Consider the following 20032-nt stretch of genomic DNA (forward strand, 5'->3'; position numbering starts at 1 on the left):
ACAAAATACGACAAACAAACACACGCACACACACACCAAAAACATACACACAATCACAATAGGTCATTTGAACAGTCCTTGAAATGGTCTTTGTACGAGCAAGTGTGTGGGTGTTCCTCAATTTGTGTCTGTGTAGGTGTGGATGTGTGGGTGAGGGTGGGGTGTGAACCGTGTCCTCTGCCATCATTTACAGGTCATTCATCATAGCACCACGATGTCGAAAGTAAAAGTGAAACTGAAACAAACACAAAAAGTATATAGTATTTTAGGTGAACTGAACAATAAGCAGTTCCAAGGGGATTATGAAGAAGTACAATAAAGTTGGCACAACTAAAATGGCAATGTGGTAAACTTTCTGTGATTTATTAATAGCCAACACTTACGAAATTTCAGATTGCACCAAGTAAAAGTGCCATCTAGTTTTAAGGCAACAGTTGGTAAAGTTTCTTTACGGATTTTACTTGGTTGCAATCAGAAAAGAAAGAACGTTAAGTTGATATTATTAACAAGTTTGCAACGGAAATCTAAAGCTCACGACAATAACACTCGTATGTATATAAGTTAAAGAGAAATGTGACAGGTTTTTAGTGGTTTTATAAATGGCAACAAATTCAGTGGAAAGAAAAACCATTTTCTAGATTCTTGGAAATCCGATTCTATTGTTATTTCTTGTGAATGAGAACTTAAATAGAAAAAAGTCTTAGTAATAAAGGGTTAGGCTAACATCATTTTTCATTTTAAATGGTACCTAATAGTGACAATGTTAAAATAACTGAAATCTGTTCAGAAAGTGTCTTAATATTTGAATTCATCCCAATATTGTCATAATTGGTAAGGTTCCCCATATTTCAGAGCCCCTTCCTTTAAGATTTCTCTATCATTTCTGCTTTCATAAAAAAGGCAGACAAAAACCAACTAATTATAACAGATACAGCCTATTCAGGCTCCACAGACCCCATTTATCTTACTGATGTAGAACCATTTATTATTTTTCAGATTTGCTATAAAAACGAGTTCTGCAACATGTTGCTGGGATAGTAATGTTGCTGGCATACTCTCAACAGGTTGTGCGTTTCAATGTTGCCAGCTTTTAGGCGAGTGCGTGTTGACTTGCTCGTGTCAACGACAGAGGCAGAGACAGCGACAGCGACGTCGACGTCGGCAGTAGGAGCCTGCAGACTTAGTATTTCGACCATTTCCATACAAAACCTTTTCAGTCGGCGGCGGCACTTACAGCGCTAAACAACGCGCGGGCGCTATTTCAAGAAATATAAAGTCCTGCCAACTAACGGTGACTTCTGTGTGTGTGTGTGTACGTGCGAATTGCCATTGTGTGTGTGTGTTTGTGTTTGCTTTAAGCCTGCTAAAAGCACAGATGCCAATAGTTGGCCAAAAAAAGAGGCCACAAAATGTGGAAAAAAGTCCCGAATGTAAACAAAAGTTGAAAGTAAAAAATGTGCATAAAAGTGATTTAAAAAATGTAATTTAAATGCTCGTCAAGTCATGAAATCGTACGACATTTTTTCGCCATTTAAATGGAAAATGGAATATGAATTAAAATGGTTTCTGAAAAAAACTACCAATTAGTAAACAAAGTCTCAATTGAAGGTGACAAACTGATTAAGAATTTATTAATTAGTAAACGTGTGGATAAAAAGTGAAGCGCCAAAAGAATTATGAGAGTTAATGCAGTGGAATAATTTTAGTTTTAACCCTTCAATAAAAAAGTATTTAACTACTTAAACAAAAATATTACACTAACCATAATGTAAGCTTTAACTTTGTTAATTTAAAACACATTTTCGCAAGAAGATCAGATAATTTATCGTTTTAATTTACTCCATCACTTAAAGTGATTTTAAAAAAGTGAATCCTTGGAAGTTTTTCGAGGAAATGACGGGAGCTGACCACATGCAGTGTTAAGTGCCAGCTTGTCCTTGACCGTCCCCCAAAATTAAAAAGCAGGAGATTGCATGTGGGTGGCAGTTGAAAGAACATAAAAAGAAAATATTCCTTGAAAGAAAACGCCAGCGCTCGCTTCGCCCCCACAAAAGAGGATCAAGTGAAAGCTCTGCTATTACGGAGAAATTAAGAGACGGAGGTCCGCAGAGAAATCCGTCGAACTCAATGGTTTCTATGGCGCTGCGCTATTAAATGTGGCATAAGTGCAGCGGGATCATTACGCAACGTTCCCGCCATCCCGATTAAAGACTGGAAAATGTCGGAAATTGTGGACACCGAGCTGCTGGTGAACTGCACCATCCTGGCCGTTCGGCGTTTCGAGCTGAATAGCATTGTGAACACTACGCTCCTCGGCAGTCTCAACAGAACCGAGGTGGTCAGCCTCCTGTCGAGCATCATCGACAACCGGGATAATCTCGAGAGCATCAACGAGGCAAAGTGAGTGCTGCTTTTCCATTTTGGCCTTCCAGGAGGGTTTAAGTTCTTAACAGAGTCTAGTTTAGTACGCCCTTCGTCCATTTTCGCTGAAATTCTCGAGTCCGTGCCCTCCACAAAGTTATGCAAATTAAACGGTAGAGTTAGGACCGATTCGCGGAATAAGCCAAGTTACCCAGTTGGCCAGTTGATGAGGGCCAACTGATTATCCGCGGCGAGAGCTTAAATTGAATAAAGTTTCCCAGTCCTGACGGCTGATAAACGTGTTTGCCGTTCGTCCGTTTTTCACTGGGTCGCTGCACTCGGAATATTTAAGGTTTTCTAATTTTTTAATAATTATCAAAGTCTGTAAAAATATAAAATTAGAAATTCCTAGTGTCTTGATATTAAGAAAGTGAAAATAAGTGCCTTGGAATGGAAGTTTTGTATTAAGTATAACTAATTCCTTTTCTAAACTTTTCCTAATGCAATTTTTGCGAGTGTGGTCAGGGAAAGTGAACTTTCTGATTCTTATAAAATCCTGAGAACCCTTACATAGAAAAAGCTTTAGAGAAAGTAAATTTGTTTAGGCTCTGATCTGATTATTTTTGAAATAATACAAACCCAATGCCTTTGGTCACGCAGCCATCTTAAATGGTTTAAGCACGCAGGATTTTTAAGGGCGTTTCTGTTTTTTATTTATTAATTACGTGCATGTAATGACTGCAGAATTAAATTAAATTTAAAACAGGTTATGTGATGCAATCTGCTGAAGTTGACAAATTAAATCAATTTTCTATGAGAGCGGTGATAAAAAAATATTTTAAATAATGACTAGTTTATTGCTAATGAAATATTAATTGATTTTAAAGCCCTTAGCCAATACATGAATGAACTTATTTTTACACCTTAAAAGAGTAATTTAAATTACCATAAAGTGATAATTTTCATGATTTCGTTTAGAATGAGCCATGAGCTAATTGCATAATGAAAGTTAAACAAAAAACCAATATAGTTGCACAGATTTAGACGTAATTAGAGTCCATTATAAAACCAATATTTAGCCATTAAAACCGCACTGAAAATATCAATTATGTTGATAGACTCTCATTGTTTAGTTAACCAATCAAAGTCTCGATATTAATTATCCCATTTAAGTTAAATCGAAAAAATGTTTAAAAAGTGAACTCGAATTGAACTCCTCCATCGAAGTGCTAAGCGCGGTCCGCGTTTATTAATGGGATGAATGACTCCTGAAGGAGTTGCCAAGGCCACATATAAAGCCCACTTAATACGTTTTAATCAGGGCAATTATTATCGGTTAAGCAAGAAATTAAACCGCTGGCGCTATATAAAGCCACTTTTCCATTCGGACCAAAGCCAACCGCAAAGTGAGATTAATGGGTTGCCGCAAATGCGAGTATTGCGTAATAACTCAAAACTTTACGGCACTACAGAAACAATAAGCCAATCAAGAAGGAAAAGTCCAGCCAAAGGATAAATATTTACTTGGTATTGCCCTCATTTGGCCAAGAATGGATCTATTTTGGTTCCTAGTGGAGCCTGGTTAATTGAACTCTTAACTTGTTTTGCAATCTCGTTTCACGAACTTTTGTTTTGCCGGATGTCCTTTAATTGTTTTTCGTTGGAAAATTGCGAGAGTGGGGGGTTGTTGTTTATGCCTTGAGTTCTCTTCATTGCCTCCAATTATAAAGTTTTTGGCAAGTTTTAAGGAAATTAAATATCACAAAAAAAAAATAATTTATTGATTTGATTTGATTGTTTGATTTTCAAAATAGCTACAAATTGTTAACTTAATTTCCATGAAAACGTTTGAAGTTTTCTAGGGAATACGCTTACTCATTACGACTATAAATATAATCAAAATTGAGCTTTTATAAAAAGATTTCCCAGAAAAGGCTGTAAGCTAATTTAATACTTCCAACGAAGTGGTTTTAATTTAAAAGTGAGAGGTTATAACCGCTGACCACTGACGGGGCAACAAACTGACGTCTTTAAGTCCCAAGTTACATATAAAAAACTAAAAAACTGATCAAGGTTTTTCACTCTAAATTGCCATTTTCCATTTAGGGTCACCACTCCCGCAGCACTTTGTGGAAAACATCTATTATAATTATTCCTTTTCAATATAGAAAGTGCCAAGTGCCAGAATAAGCTGAAAGGACTTTTTCCAACTGTTTCCTCCCCCCCAGCATCCTGTGTTAGGTGACAAACTACGCAAATAAAAAAAAAGGGGGGCAAAAGAGCGAAACAAACAATTAAATTCCGACAAATGCAAAGCTTCTGGCTGCCCAACCCGAACGAAATCCTCGAAAAACTTTGACACAAACAAAACGACGTTGCAATTGTTGTTCGATGTTCTATATTTGGGTCCTAAGCCTCGGGGTTTAATGCTCTTTGTGAAAGAGAAAGTAAGTGAAAGTGGACTGGTGCACAGCAAGAAAACGAGGTCATGTTTAACTCGATTAACTCACTAATTAAGAATGCTTTGGAAACATTTTGGTGAAATGGAAACAGTTTGGGAATGGCAGGGTGGTCATCAGAACTTCTTTGTTAGGAATTTTTATCTTAAAAAAGTATTTTAAGTTTAAGTTTTAAGCGTCTGAAAATTCATTAAAAACATATCCTAATCAATCAACATAAATCCCTCATATTTAATACTGCCTCCCATAACATTATCCTAACTAATTGGGCAAATAAAATTGTTTACTCTGTAGAACCTTTGCTAAGGCAGGTGAATTGCCTGCCGCTTGTCTCGAGTTAAGCTCATTATGTTTACTTCAATCAGGGCAAATGTCTTGGACATTTCCCATGGATTATTGATGGAAAGAACTTGTCAGTTTCACCTTCGACACGCGTATGGGCTTTGCCCACATTGCCCGCACACTTGAGTGCGTGAGTGCGTATACGCAATGTCAAAGTTTATTACAAAACGATGGAATGGCGAATGGTTCGCCAGTCAGTCAGTCAGTCGATTTAAAGAGAGAGAGAACGCATCCTTTCGAATTTGATGTTTATGGCGTTTCGTACGCTTATTGATTTTGATACTTGCCCAATGATAACAGCCCAGCACAACAAAGGACACACGACATTAGTCCATATCCCGACGGCTCTAGCTGCTGTTGCTCCTGCTGCTCGTGCTCCTGCTGCTGCTGGTGTCCATCGGGGCTTTGGCATTTTTATGGCCAGACTCAAATCCAATCAGAATGGATGGCCCACATAAAAACAAGAAGTGTTCATCGATATTGGCAAGCACCGAATGGGGAATGTTCTTTAGCTTTTGATTCGAGATGTGCTCGTATGAGAAAGCAGGAATCTAATTTAAATAGATCCTAAATATTTTTCAAATCAATGATATAATGTATATGACTTTAGCTAATTTAAATGGTTATTTTTAATATTTCTTTTTGATTTAACTTTATTTTATTGTGGCTTTAAATATGAATTTAATGTAAATACTTTCTTAAGACTTTTTATGCTTCCTCTGAAGAACATTCTGTTATGTTTGCCCTGCACTTTTCATATTCCAAGGAGATAATCCTTTCAATCCTTTCCAAAATCCCATTTAAACAGTGTAATTTATCTAGCCAAGTCAAAAATTACTCCTGTAGTCAGCTAAACAAGCTAAAGAACCCGTTCGAGACGCCTCGAACTGTAACATTCCGTAGGAAAATCGAAAGAAATTGTTTGGATTAGGTCCGGAAAGAAGCAAGATGGAACACGAAAGGACTACTCCTCCTTTGTGCCCCAGTCGGGAGCAGTTTGTTTATGTCTATTCATCGATAGCTAAGCCCCAGCTCAGTAGAAATGGCTTCGGGGCCTAACAAGGATTTTTTGCAAAAATAATGCTGGCCATTTCGAGGGAAACTGGACTGAGGACTGAGGAAGGACAGTACACATTCCGGACAAGTTGAGTAATTTGCATATGACAAATTTTTCAATTAACTTTTTCTCACCAAAAACATAAAACAAGTCCCCAGTGCGGAGTGGATTTTTGCAGTGGGCAGGCAGGCAGTGGGTGGGTGTAGCAACAGTAATATAGTTGCAGGGCCGCCAATGAAACAGATATTAGGACAGAGGCATGAAAATTTAATGGCCACTCCATGGCAAACAACATGGAAAGTTTCATTTACGCATTGTCCTGCCACCATTGTCATCAACACTCTCGATTGCTCTGTCAAGTGCATGTGTGTGTGTGTGTGTGCTATGGTGCAGAGGTGCAGGATTCCGAAGGGTTGGCAGTGAATTGAGGGACCATGACCACCTCCGTTCATAAATTCTGAAATTGAAAATGGCCTCATTTGCGGAGCGTGTCGAAAATTCAAGTGGAAACCCCATGTTAAGGTCGCATTGTTTTTGCCCTGTCAACGATGATGATTCTGGCCGAGAAGGTTGGGAGCGAAGGTGCCAGTGACAGCCGCCATTTGTCAGGCATCGATGAGCATTAGACCTTACTTATCTACTGGCTGCGACACCACTCACATGAGCAAACAAAGCACTGCAGGAAAATGTAGGTCTTGAAGGAGGAAAAATACGGTACTGGCAGGCCAATTATTAGCTTTCGAGATGTATTTTCTAAAATTTTTGGTTACCAGTACTTTATTTTTAGCCTCGTTATGTTTGCTGTCTTTTAGGAAAACAATTTCTATTTTTGTTTCCTAGGAAAACAAGTCTGTTTATGCCAAAAGTGCCAGAAGTTTAGCAGAGGATTACAAAATATGAATTTGCTGGATATTTACTTAGAAGAAATCCAATTATCAGGCACTTAAGATCCCCTTGAAAGTCACTTCATCGCCCCAGTAAATTAGTATTTCAGCAACTTTATGCCGGGGAGCCTTTAAGTTACGTGACACTTGCAGCTCCATAACTTTTCCGACTTTGGCAACTGACTTTGGCTGCAGAAGTTACCCGTTACTCGTTACCAGTTAGCTGACGCCTCAACTATAAAAACACGGCGGGCCAACTTGCAACCTGCGTGTGGCATGCTCAATGCGGTACATTTTCTGGTGCGAAAACTAAGGACCTTGATCTACCCTGGCTTCGGCCTCTCAACTGTGCAGTAACCGGAAAAGAAACGCAAAGGAAACCGAGAACTCAGGCAACCAGAGAACTGTAGAACCAAAGTGCCGGGTACGAATATGGCTAGGGAAATAAAGTAGCCGCAAGACCGCCAATTTGGGTTGCATCGTCGGTTCGTCATGCATAAAATATTTACGGGAATATTATAAAGAGCGCGATGCGAATGCGAAACATGTTAACCGAAGCGGTTCCAGGGAAATAGTGCGCAATTTGCAAGTACATTAAAGGGGGCATTCGGTATGAGAGGGCCTTCATAGGGGGTCGCCGACTATTAGCCAAGTTAATGTGAGTAACTCACCTTCTTGAGAGCGACGATAAACTCGTCTGACTGCCACCTAATGACGGGCAATTTGTTTGGGCCCCCCATGAGCAGGAAATTACCGAAGGGCAAACTATAATCGATGATAATTTCTTTTAATGTTTCTAATTGACTGGGAAAACTCAATTCATAATGCACTTGATTGGCCTGGAAATAATATGATAAGGATCCCATGTGTGTGACGTCTCATTTTGTGTTTTATGAAAGTTTAGATTATTACATCGATTATATAGTAGGTTAAATCCAAACTCAAATTACCAATAAATGTGGATTTAAATAGCTGTGCATCTGGCGAAAACACTGATTAAAGTAATTGCCCATTGATTTATAATAATTACCGCAATTTGTGAAAGTTACCCACCCCGTAGAGGTCATAATTTAAACATGGGGCCAAATCATTTGAGCGGAAGTTTGGCGAGCTGGCAAAAAAGGATGTGTGCTTTTGCATATGGTAAGAGTAAACAACCGCAAAATCAATTCAATCAGAAGGAAGAAGAATTCTCCAAAAGCAAAAAAAAAACGAATATATATTGCAATCGTATTGATTCCAGGACATCCGTCGAAAAGCCACTCGACATTCTTTCACTTTAACGAACCAAAGCAGCTGACACTTTTGGGAGTTTGCGGGTAGAACCCAAAAAAACGAAAATATATATGAAAGAAATCAATTCCCTGGGCTGCCAAACTTGCTGCGAAATTTTTAAGGAATCCACGGAAAATTCCTTTCCATCGAAAATTTGCATACTCAGGGGCCAAATATATACCACGAAAGCGGAGCGATGCCAACTTCCCGCAGTTATTACTGCCAAAAATTCGCTGAGGCTTAAAGCCTGTCCGAAAATCCCCACTGTCATTATGCGAATTTCGAGTGAATGCCACAGAAAGGCAACAGAAAATATTATAAGTATGCATGTAAGTACGTTGTAGAGAATGGTCGGTCACTTCCACACGGAAGTAATTAGTTGGCTTCTGAAGGCCAAACACTTCCGTCCATGAATGATGATGATTATTATAATAACAGGAACAAACTGGAGTTTAGCACGGATTTATAATGGCATCAAACTTAATTAGGCAGCCATAAAAGAAGCAGGGAGCAAAAAGGAAAAATACAAATTACGTTAATCAAGTTAAATTTGCTTAAATTAGGCTGAAAATGTAAGGGGCGGGACTTGACTCGCCGCCTTTTGTTCTTCGTTTTTGGCATGAAGAGGATACCAAAGTCAGCTGCAATCGCAGGAGGCCATAAATCTGCTGGGTAACTTTTTTGGCCCGTATTTGTTATGAGTGAAAAGTTCTTAAGACAACAGCAATTATCATAATAGAAAAGCAAGCTGAAAGTTTGGAGAAGCTCAGAAAAGTAGGCAACGAAAAGTTTGCAATTTAAAAGGTGAGCGAATTTTGTCGCATTTTTTTAAAGGAATTTTAAGGAATTTAAGCAAATATGCAAATGCCTCTGGAAAATATTCAGATATTGCATCCGCATTTGGCGTGCATTGAGCCAATTAAAATGCTTGCATAATTTGCCATCAGTAAAACGAAAATGCTAATTATAGCCCATTTAAATTCGTACATATTAATAATATCTAAAATATGGCCATGGCAGTTCAATTAGCACATACTTTACGTAAACTATTTTGTGTGTTCAACATTTCAATAACATATCTAATATACATATTTTGGGTATTACATCGCGCCCATTTAATGCTGATTATAGACCATTGTTACACTGACTTCATGTCTGTGTAATTAATGGAGTTCTTGTTTGTTTCTGCCCAATGCTAAATATCTAATTAAATGTGAAATCGATAGACGAATCGCAGATAAATAAATGGAATGTAATGCGATATATCAGGAGCCAGTGTAGCCAAATTTAGGCGAATTTATGGCCAAGTATTTTCATTCGTAATATAAAACCTCAGTAATTGCGAAGTCTAAAAATAGAAAAGTATTTTCGAGTTCCGAATTAAACTTTCATAATTAATTAGTTTAGCTTATGTAGAACCTTTAATCTTCAATAAGATCAAGAAAATGGAATAAATAATAAAAAAAGCTGTAAGCTCCACTCAATTAGGAAGCATGAAAACACATTTTTTTTTGCTTTTCTCCAATGCAAATAAACAAGTTCACACAAATTCATCAATTTCGTTTGGCCACTTCACAATCCTACAGTTTACTGACCGGAATTTCATTTTCAAGTTTATTGATTGGAAATATGAACGTACTCGTATGTGGCAATACGGTTAAAAGCAGCTAACCAATACGGCTAACCTTTTGACAACATTCGAAAGTGAAATGTATAAAACTAGAGACGGCAAAAATAGAAGCCAGCAACAATTTTTAGAATTTCGGCAGCTAAATGTTTGGTAATTTAATCCCGTCGGACTTGTGGGACTTTAATTGGGACCACAGAACCCAATTAATTTCAAAGTAATATATGAACCGGCGGCTAGTCGAATATTTTGTGGGCCAAACAATACCAATCAATCAGGGCATCAATCATGGTTAGACATAAAAGGAAAGTGGGAAATTTGATGCCTGAAAGACAACTGGCAATAGCAATGAAAATGGATGAATGTGAACAATTCGTTTATTGAATTTTCGTTGGAATTGTGTCTGCTGCTGCATTTTGAACAGGCCAGCTATGGCACACACAAATAGAAAATCGACAGAGTAGAACATGGCTCATTGATATTGCTCATACGCCCTGTGGCACTCAGACAAAAGCAAACCCAGGCAAAGAGAAAGAGTCTGCGGATAATTCCCACACTGACAATCATCGAACAAGGTTCCTCTAATTAATAGGATTTACCATTCATGCAGCCACGAGCTAATCAAAGGGAAACCCACCAACCACCAACCACCAAATACGAACAAAGACAAAGACACCCATCGAAATAATTAGCGACATGTTCTGCGCATCACCAGTCCTGTTGCTGTGATTAGCATAATGCTCGATATGATAATCGGATCTGCAGTTCCAAGGACCTAAATCTCCTGCTCCTCCTGCTAGTTCTAAAGCCCAGCTACGCGTTTCCGTTGGCCAACGGATGTTGGTCCAATGAAATTACCAAGCAATTCCAGCAACATAGTTCTACTGCTGTTGCTGGTACTGCTACTGCTACTGCTGCTTCAATATCGATAAGGACACTTCTTTTGTGGGAAGTTTCCTTTAAGGATTTCTCGCCCATCTTGTGCTTCATTGGTTTCCTATTGTTATTGTTAAGGCGAAGATGAACACGCAGCTCTGAAAAGGTTTGCCAAATCGCAAACTTTCAGCCATTCTGTGATTGAATTTGCCAAATATTGTTTGCCCCGAAGGGTGGCCAAGAAAAAAGTTGGATTAAAGACGGTTGTTCTTCAAAGGAATTCCCTCTGTGAAATATGCGTTTAATTTAAGCGTATTTTTGGAAAATCCTAAGAGTTTTAACAACCTTTCTTGGGATTTTATTCAGTTTTATGTTTTTATAAAGAGAATGAGAGAGGTTCAGCATATTAAATTGTTTTAACTATTGGAAAAAGAAGGCTTAAGTTTGATAAAGTGAGTAAGTAAGTAACTTAAGTGAGTTTTTTTCCTTTGATTTGAGTATCCAAAAACTAACGTAACTAAAGCTTTAATGATTTTTTTGGTTGAAGAAACATTTCGAAAATGTTTCCCTTCGGAACAAATTTCCATCAGCCGTCTCTGTCCTATCATGTTTGCAATTTTTGCAATAAAAATTTGTGTCTATTTTCGATTCGCCCACAGAGACTTTCTAACCGAGTGCCTGTTTCCATCGCCAACACGGCCGTACGAGTTACCATGGGAGCAGAAAACGATTTGGGCCATCATTTTCGGACTGATGATGTTTGTGGCGATTGCCGGGAATGGTATTGTTCTCTGGATTGTAACAGGTGAGCGTTGTCGATTTACTTGATTCCCCAAAAGCTGATTTAAAGCAGTTGCCAAAAAAAAAAATAAATCCGAAAATATCATCAGCATCACGTATACGCCGCATTGGCCCCACTCCGTCAACCAAAGATCTAACAATTTTGGTCTTGGCCATCACGTCTGTTCCTTGGCCTTTCCCATTTCCACGATTTTCTTGATTTTCTTTGTGTTTTTTCGTCTAATTCGGTTTTTTTTCTTGGCCAAATACCTCTGCAGGACATCGCAGCATGAGGACAGTCACAAATTACTTCCTGCTGAACCTGAGCATTGCCGACCTGCTGATGTCGTCGCTGAACTGCGTCTTCAACTTTATATTCATGCTGAATTCGGATTGGCCATTCGGTTCGATTTATTGCACAATCAACAATTTCGTGGCCAACGTCACGGTCTCCACCTCGGTCTTCACGCTTGTGGCCATAAGTTTCGATAGGTAAGTCCCGCCATTCCACCTCTCTTCCACTCTAAAGTCTCCTCCAGCGTCATCTAATCTGTGCGTCGGCACATCCGCTTCCTGCCATCCTGCAGATACATCGCCATTGTGCATCCGCTGAAGCGCCGCACGTCGCGTCGGAAGGTGCGCATCATCCTGGTCTTGATCTGGGCACTCAGCTGTGTGTTGTCGGCTCCCTGTCTGCTCTACTCCAGCATCATGACCAAGCAGTAAGTGGGCAATTGCCTTGAATTCGGTCTTCAATACAGGGTATCATGAGTTTGATTGAGGGGTTGTCTGTGAGGAATGTTCTTGGAGGTTATTAGTATAAGAATGAAGGATTTCTTGGGAACTTTCATCACTTCAAAGTCTTAAACTAAAGTCTTACTTTTTGACACCTTTATTCAAGATATTAATAACTTTCCAGGCAACCACATATTTATAGTATTTAACAATCTTTAATATAGTCACATAAATGAATCTATAATCCCAGGGTATTTCAAGGTTCGTATACCAACGTTCTCCCTTTTGTTTCTGTTTAATCTTAGCGCGAAACACGAAACGCAAAGGCATAAACAAGTTTGTAAGCCAGGGCTTACGGGTTGGCCAGGCTCCCTGCGGAGTGGTAGTGTGGAGCAGCATCTCCCGCGGCTCCTGTATCGATTTGAGAGGCCAAACAAATATAAAATGAAATTCCGTGTACCTTCCAGAAATACTACCATATTTTTTCATGTCTCCCCACTTATTTTTCTCTCCGTCGGCCATTTTCGGTGTTGATATAAGCATCCACATCCATCTAAATCACCTCGTCGCCTCGACTCCGCCGACGCCTTCATTTGAATTTTACGCAAATTTGCAACATTCGAGCGGTGAATTTCTGGCGAAATGGAGCGGTCGGGTGTCCTGTTTAATAGAATTGAAGCATTTTTTATTTAGACTCTCAACAGGCAACAGCCTTAGACGGGATAAAAGGTCTCCCAGGGTAACAGACTTCAGGCATAATAAAGATGGCAAGTTCATATATCAAAATGTGATAAAGAATAGCCAGGACGAGGAGCAAAGAGAGTCAAAAGATGGCAAATTCTGACAAGGACATATAATATAGTACAGAAGGGAGTGAACCTGGGATAGATATGGACGTGTGGAACGATTTAGAGGAGACTAGAAAAAGCCAAATTGGATGAACATATTCGAGGAAGCCCCAAAGGAGCTAGAAAGTGAGAAAGTAAACCAGGAAAAAACTCAGATTAGCCTTCCGAAAATCATGACTTTCTGCGAACTAACAAATTGAATCGTTAAGAGAAGTTGGGAATATATACTCTTACCTTCATAAACCTTAACTTCATTATATTAGTATCTCCAAAATGAAATATTTAATTAAAATAAAATTATCTAATAGCTTTATTAAATACATTTTCATGATAAAGTTAACATTTAATCGTGTCAAATCAAATTATGTGGGGCTTAAACCAATTGCTGACCAAATTTCCCAGGAAAAACATCAATTTTCCATTTGAATCAATCAGTTTTATTTATGAATTGCACCCTTTTTGTCCAACCAAATTTGGCGGGCACACTCATAAACATTGTTGGTCAAATTATGACCTGTCTGCCACAACCAGTTGCCATAGCGTTTTTAATGGCCGGAAAAGTGCTGGTAACCAGAAAGGTGGGACTTTTTTTTTTGTAATTTTGTGGATCGAGGACAGCAGCCAAGCCCTTTTAAGTGCTCGGAAACGTTGGGGCATAAAATACTTAATAATTTGGCAAATTAAGTTTTCAATTTGTTGACGGGCCAAACGTGAAATTCGTCATGCCTGAAAAAAGGCAACTTCCCTTCTGCCACTTCCCCAGTGCTTAGACCCATCGAAGCGTGAAACTTGACAGCTTTTTACAAGGCTGTAATTAAATGATGAAAATTTTGATTTATCAGTTTCCGGAGTATTGAAACATTTAAATGAATACTTTACTGGGCCTGCGATAACCTATTGAACTCAAACATTTTCCAGCTATTACAACGGAAAGTCGCGGACAGTTTGCTTTATGATGTGGCCGGATGGACGATATCCCACTTCGATGGCGGATTATGCGTAAGTAAATCCTTCTTTACATACTATTTATTTTTAAATATTCCCTTTGTCATACGATAAATTTTTAATCCCTTTAAGGTACAACCTAATCATCCTGGTACTGACCTACGGCATTCCCATGATAGTGATGCTCATCTGCTATTCCCTGATGGGTCGCGTCCTTTGGGGCAGTCGATCGATCGGTGAGAATACGGATCGCCAGATGGAGTCCATGAAGTCGAAGAGGAAGGTGGTGCGCATGTTCATTGCCATCGTGTCCATCTTCGCCATCTGCTGGCTGCCGTATCATCTGTTCTTCATCTACGCCTATCACAACAACCAGGTGGCATCCACAAAGTACGTGCAGCACATGTATCTCGGTTTCTATTGGCTGGCCATGTCCAATGCCATGGTCAATCCGCTCATCTACTACTGGATGAATAAGAGGTAATTGGACTGAACACTATATATATGCAAATTAGATTATATAGAAAGATCTGACTGCAGGAGAAAGTAAATTTAAACTTTGTTGTGTAGAAAGATAGAATGTGAAGTGTGTTTGTTAATTTAATGCCTTGCAATTTTGTATATTTCTGCAGGTTTCGGATGTACTTCCAGCGAATCATCTGCTGCTGCTGCGTGGGCCTCACCCGCCATAGATTTGACTCACCAAAGAGCCGGCTGACGAACAAGAACAGCTCCCATCGGCACACAAGAGGTGGGTACACCGTCGCCCACTCGCTCCCCAACTCCTCCCCCCAGACCACCCAGACTATTTTGGCCGTCCAGGCCCAGACTCAGACCCAGTTGCACTTGTCTCACCACTCACCACTCCCCCCGCAACCTTCCGCAGCGGAGACCAAAAGTCAGTGGAAACGCAGCACCATGGAGACGCAAATCCAGCAGGCGCCGGCCAACAGTACTGGCCGAGATCAGCGGAATGCCCAACAGACCCCAACTGGTGCTGGTATTGGTGGACCCAATCGAACGGCCGTCGAATGCATCATGGAACGGCCGACGGATGGTACTAGTTCGCCACTTTGCCTTTCGATTAACAACAGTGTTGGCGAGCGGCAGCGCGTGAAAATCAAATACATCTCCTGTGATGAGGACAATAATCCCGTGGAGCTCAGTCCCAAGCAGCTGTGATGTTGTCCCGATTTGTCCTGCCACTGGAACGGATTGTGAATCCTGGCCATCGCTTCGTTTCGCTGCGGGGGAAATGCAATTTGCCGCTGCTTACTCTACTCTGTACATACACCCGAACCCCACAAAGAGAAGATAAATGTTGGCTCAGCAGGGTGGATCGATTGTGGGGTTAAGGAAAGTTTTAACACTTCAATAAATTGGAGAACTTAATATGATTTAAAATATTTCTAGGAAATTGGCATCATGGTTTAAGGTTAGAATATACTTTTTAACTCTCTTTTATTTAAATATTTATTAATAGCTATTTATTAATAGTTAATGGAGAAGCGAAGTATCTTTGGTTTCCCTTTCAACTTTTTAGTTTTTATTATTAACTTTAAAATCCCCCAAAATCGAACCACCCTAATGCAAAGTCAAAGTCGAATTTCCGGTTGTCAAAAGAAAATACTTCAGCAAGAAGGAAAAAACTTACCAATAAATTGAATTTGTATGTATTTGTATAGAGAATCTATCGACACTTTAACCATCGAAGAGCTGTAAGTTTTAACTGTTGTAAACATTTTAGGCTAAGCCAAGTTTGTAAATACATTCCGTGTATATCTGACAAGAAGTACTACATATATATATATCTCTGCGTATATGTTTGTGCCATTCGTTTGAGTAAATGAATTAAACGAGTCATGGAATCTCTCACTTTAAGCTGTTTAAAGCTCACTCTATTACTAGAAGAAGAATTCATGTTGTTTGGTTTGGTTTTTGCCTATGCCATCTGTAAATACATATATATACGAGTATATATATATTTAAATATATGTAAACATCGTTGTGAAATGACGAATCAAAGTGTGTAATTGATTTGAATAAACTTAACCTGGCAAAACTTTTATCTGACAAAATATTTAGATAGTGTTCATCAATTAGTAACGAGGTTATGATTGTGGTCAGTGAATGGGTGTAAAAGTATAAAACTCACCACGACATAGCTTTTTTCGCTTATTCTCACCATATTCGAGAGTCAGAAACCAAGTGTCTTTTCAATTCTTGTTCCTCCTTGTTCGCTTGTCCGTGAGCGAGGTGGACATATACGAGGCTCGTATACCTTACGATCTCTTAAGGCTAACTGACATGATAGAAAGAGATAACAGTATATATGGGTACTATTTACTGTTAAGTTGTTTCATCTTCAGTTTATCTTACAGTGGGCCTTCTACCAATACCTTATGCTAAAAGTTGTACAGTGGGCCTTAAAAGTACTTGTCCTAACACACAGGGTTGTTCAGTTAATATTTGGAAAGAGCAGTATGTCCTCATGGTTTTTGCCTATGCCATCTGTATATCTATTAAAAATTTAAATATACATATGTAAAAATCGTTGTGAAATGACGAATCAAGGTGTGTAATTAATTTGAATAAACTTAACACGGCAAAACTTTTATCTGACAAAATATTTAGATAATGTTCATCATTTCGTGACGAGATAATTGTGGTCAGTGAACAGAGATGTCCTCAAGCACTTTGCCCATTCACCTCAAGGGTTAGACAAATATTGTAACTGAAAATTTGAAATGAACATTAAGCTGGGATTAATTTGCTCGAATAAACAGTAATTCGCCAGGCGAAAATGTGCTGGTAATATCATTAGACCAGTCCCAAAAGGGAATTTGCATTCCATTATGTTCGGAGTCGCATTATTTATGCAAAGCCAACACAGTCCAATCCCATTCAGCCAACTTGCCCATGCACGATTTCATACTAATGTGGGTGTAGTTATTACTCAAATACGTTCAAAGGGCTGGCTTGCGAGGATGGGTGAGAGAAAGGTCCTTTAATGCAAATTCACAAAAAAACGAATCCTTTCAAATGCTCTCAAATCATATCTTGTGTTCACTGTCTTTCAACCGCGTCACCCCATCCCCATTGCCATCAATTTTCTTTTCAATAGTTCAATTTTAAAGGATTTCGCTTTTCGCTGTATTCAAGGCAAAGGCAAACAGATTCGAGGATTGTAGGGTGAGCAGATACTCGCATAATGCTAAGCGATTACAGAGTGTAATTGAAATGCAAACCGAAACCAAAAACGATTCCTAACCCCATTGAGAACCCACTTGGGGGATACATTCAACTATCTAATTGAATCACAAACAGTTTCACTGCAGCACATTCGGGTTAGAACTGAACTCGAAACCAAAACCAAATCCCCAACTCAAAGACCAGAAAACCAAAAACCAATATACCAACGCGCTACATTTTTATTGCCTCCGCTGTGGCAGTTGGAGGAGAAAGTCGCGCTAATGCGTTAAATTGCTTGTTGCACACAACTCACAATGAAATCGATGGCCGGCGTTCTTTTTTATTTGAGGTAATAGGATTTGATGGGTTCGGAAGAGCTTTCAGAGCAGAGAGCTTCATTCGCCAGAATAACAATTTGCATAATAAGTTGATGTTTGTTACGCAGCTGGCCCACTTGTCAGCCTCCTTTTGTGCCTCCTTTTTTACCATTGTCATGGTAGCCGCAAAAAAGCCTTTAAGGAATGAAATGGCAAACCGAAAAAATCGGTTGAAAAGATTCTCTATTACCATCTCCACATATGGTGCCGCATTGCCCTGGCAACAGACTGAGGTTAAATCCTGGGGTCACACCGCAAATTGCCAGAGCAAGTTAGAGTGGTCTGGTCTCGAATTAGGTCTCTGCGATTGGTAAGTATCATATCAAATTAAATGCCTTATCAATTCTTATACATATTCGAGTTAAAGGGCCTACTATTATTGGCCTAATAAAGTGGTATGGGCAAAGGTTGGCCCAAAAGGTTGGAGGTCAATTGCATTACCAAAATTAAGGCAACATCTCGTAAATCTAACTGTCACGGCCATGTTCCTGTCAGAGTAGCCGTTTTTACCTTCTGCCACGTTGGTTTGGCATTTCATTTATTTATTTTTGGCAAATAAAAACATGTTACTTTTAATGCAGAGTTCCAAAAGGGCGGAAAAGCCATTCTGTGATTGCCAATGCTCCAGATAATTGTCAGAACAACGCTGGGAAAGTTTAGTTCTTTATTTTTATTCGACAGGCAAAAGCAATTAAACATATAAATAAGTTGTTAAATAGTTTTCAACTTTTTTCGTTTCAGTTTATGTTGGTATTTTAGTGGCTGGGGATTAATTCGTAATCATCAATAAGCTAACGAATGAAAATTAACATTTCTATAACGAACTGCATTTTGAAATGCAAATGTCCTAGTAATGGCTGGCTATGATGGCAAACTAGGACTAAATCAATCTAAACTAAACCCAAATCAATCACACTTAATTCCAGTAGCTAGCCCTTTCAAATCCCTTGTCAGGCTAAGGCAGCGTGTGGTTATCTATCAATCCATTTGCCAACCTCACTGGGAGCATAGACACATTGTGGAGCACACAAGGAAGAGACTTGTTGTCCAGAAACCAGCGTCGGAAAATTTAAACAGTCAGAAAACCGTTAAACCTACAAAATAAAATTCGGAAATGATTGGAGTGCGTGGAGCATTCCAAGTTCTGGCGGCCGTTTCGGGAATGCTGTTCATGGCCTATTGTGTGTACTTCGACAAGAAGCGACGTAGTGATCCGGAGTTCAAGAGGAAGTTGCACGAACGACGAAATCAAAATACCTGCCAGTCCTTGGGATCTCCGTCGTCGGCTACTTTCAGCGAAAAGGACAGCGAGATGTACTTCATGACCCAGATCCACAAGGGCGATGGCCTGATCTCTAATGGTGACATTGAGGGCGGTGTGGATCATCTAATCAATGCGCTCCTCGTCTGCAGCCAGCCAGGAAAATTGCTGCAGGTACTCCAGAACACGTTGCCTGTGGAGATCTTCACCATGATGCTGGTCAAGATGCATGCCTATGAGTCCGCCGAACGGAGCTCGCCTTCAATTATGGAAGTGGAAAGTGTCAATGCCCTCGAATAGGCCACTTGGCCCACTCGATGTATTCCAAAATTAAGGGTCTCTGGTTTTTTCTTCTCCGAGAAAATGGAAAGTGGAAAACTTTTTTTGTGACGCAAGTCTCGCAGTGTACATTCTTTGGTTCACGCATCTTGGCCAAATACATACAATGTATACTGGTATTGGGTATCTGTTTTATTCGTTGCCAAGGTAAAGTTGGCCAACAAATGTGCGGAAACTTTCCAGCCATCAGCCAAGTTAGCAAATTAATGACTTCGATTATAAGGTCGAGCGTAAAATTTTCCATTGGCATCACATCATCTGCGTTTCGATTCGTGGTAGGAGTGATTGCTTAGCCCCGACTAAGCTATTTTAAATCTGCAATCAAGGTTCTTGCCAAAAAAGCCTGGTGGCCATGTCAACAGAAGTTATAACCAGAGCTTATCCGTGTCATTTGAATTTAAAACAAATTTGCTTGACAAGACATTGTACTGAAGTACTTGTTTATTTGCACTGCAAGGATGTCTTAAATCTACAGAGAAATTGTGAATTATTTCATTGAGTAAGCCAAATAGTTTGCTGATTGAGTAAATCTGACCTTAACTCAGTCTGCAAGTCATCAAATCCCAATTTACTCGCCTATTCTAGCTTATCAATTAAATTCCCAGCACGGATATCATCCAACTGTCGAGATTAGCATGACAATTCAACGAGGAGTATATCTGCATATCTGTTGT

At 39.4% G+C, this 20032-nt stretch overlaps 2 protein-coding genes across 3 annotated transcripts; both read left to right on the forward strand.

Annotated features, from left to right (window-relative positions):
- Positions 1 to 1243: 1243 nt before the first annotated feature.
- LOC108116260 (tachykinin-like peptides receptor 86C) lies at positions 1244 to 16240 on the forward strand. 2 transcript variants are annotated; one of them, XM_017228050.2, is made up of 8 exons: positions 1244 to 2400; positions 11541 to 11686; positions 11940 to 12153; positions 12249 to 12383; positions 14163 to 14243; positions 14322 to 14669; positions 14822 to 14940; positions 15076 to 16240. In XM_017228050.2, the coding sequence occupies exons 1-8, from the start codon at positions 2219 to 2221 to the stop codon at positions 15369 to 15371; spliced, it is 1521 nt and encodes a 506-aa protein (XP_017083539.1). In that variant the 5' UTR covers positions 1244 to 2218; the 3' UTR covers positions 15372 to 16240. The 2 variants fall into 2 exon arrangements, with proteins under 2 accessions (XP_017083539.1, XP_017083538.1); XM_017228049.2 differs by having other exon boundaries at positions 14822 to 16240.
- Positions 16241 to 18763: 2523 nt separating this feature from the next.
- Positions 18764 to 19475, forward strand: LOC108116262 (mitochondrial import receptor subunit TOM20 homolog). Its single transcript, XM_017228051.2, has one exon. The coding sequence runs from the start codon at positions 18873 to 18875 to the stop codon at positions 19317 to 19319; it is 447 nt and encodes a 148-aa protein (XP_017083540.2). The 5' UTR covers positions 18764 to 18872; the 3' UTR covers positions 19320 to 19475.
- The last annotated feature ends 557 nt before the right edge of the window (positions 19476 to 20032 follow it).

The sequence above is a fragment of the Drosophila eugracilis genome, unplaced genomic scaffold, assembly GCF_018153835.1.
Source record: "Drosophila eugracilis isolate 14026-0451.02 unplaced genomic scaffold, ASM1815383v1 contig_367, whole genome shotgun sequence".
In the NCBI taxonomy this organism is placed as follows: Eukaryota; Metazoa; Arthropoda; class Insecta; order Diptera; family Drosophilidae; genus Drosophila; species Drosophila eugracilis.

Coding starts and splice junctions, on each gene's coding strand:
- LOC108116262 (XM_017228051.2), top strand. CDS start 18,873: ATGATTGGAGTGCGTGGAGCATTCCAAGTTCTGGCGGCCGTTTCGGGA.
- LOC108116260 (XM_017228049.2), top strand. CDS start 2,219: ATGTCGGAAATTGTGGACACCGAGCTGCTGGTGAACTGCACCATCCTG. Junction 2,401..11,540: donor GAGAGCATCAACGAGGCAAA/GTGAGTGCTGCT, acceptor ATTCGCCCACAG/AGACTTTCTAACCGAGTGCC. Junction 12,154..12,248: donor GTGGCCATAAGTTTCGATAG/GTAAGTCCCGCC, acceptor GCCATCCTGCAG/ATACATCGCCATTGTGCATC.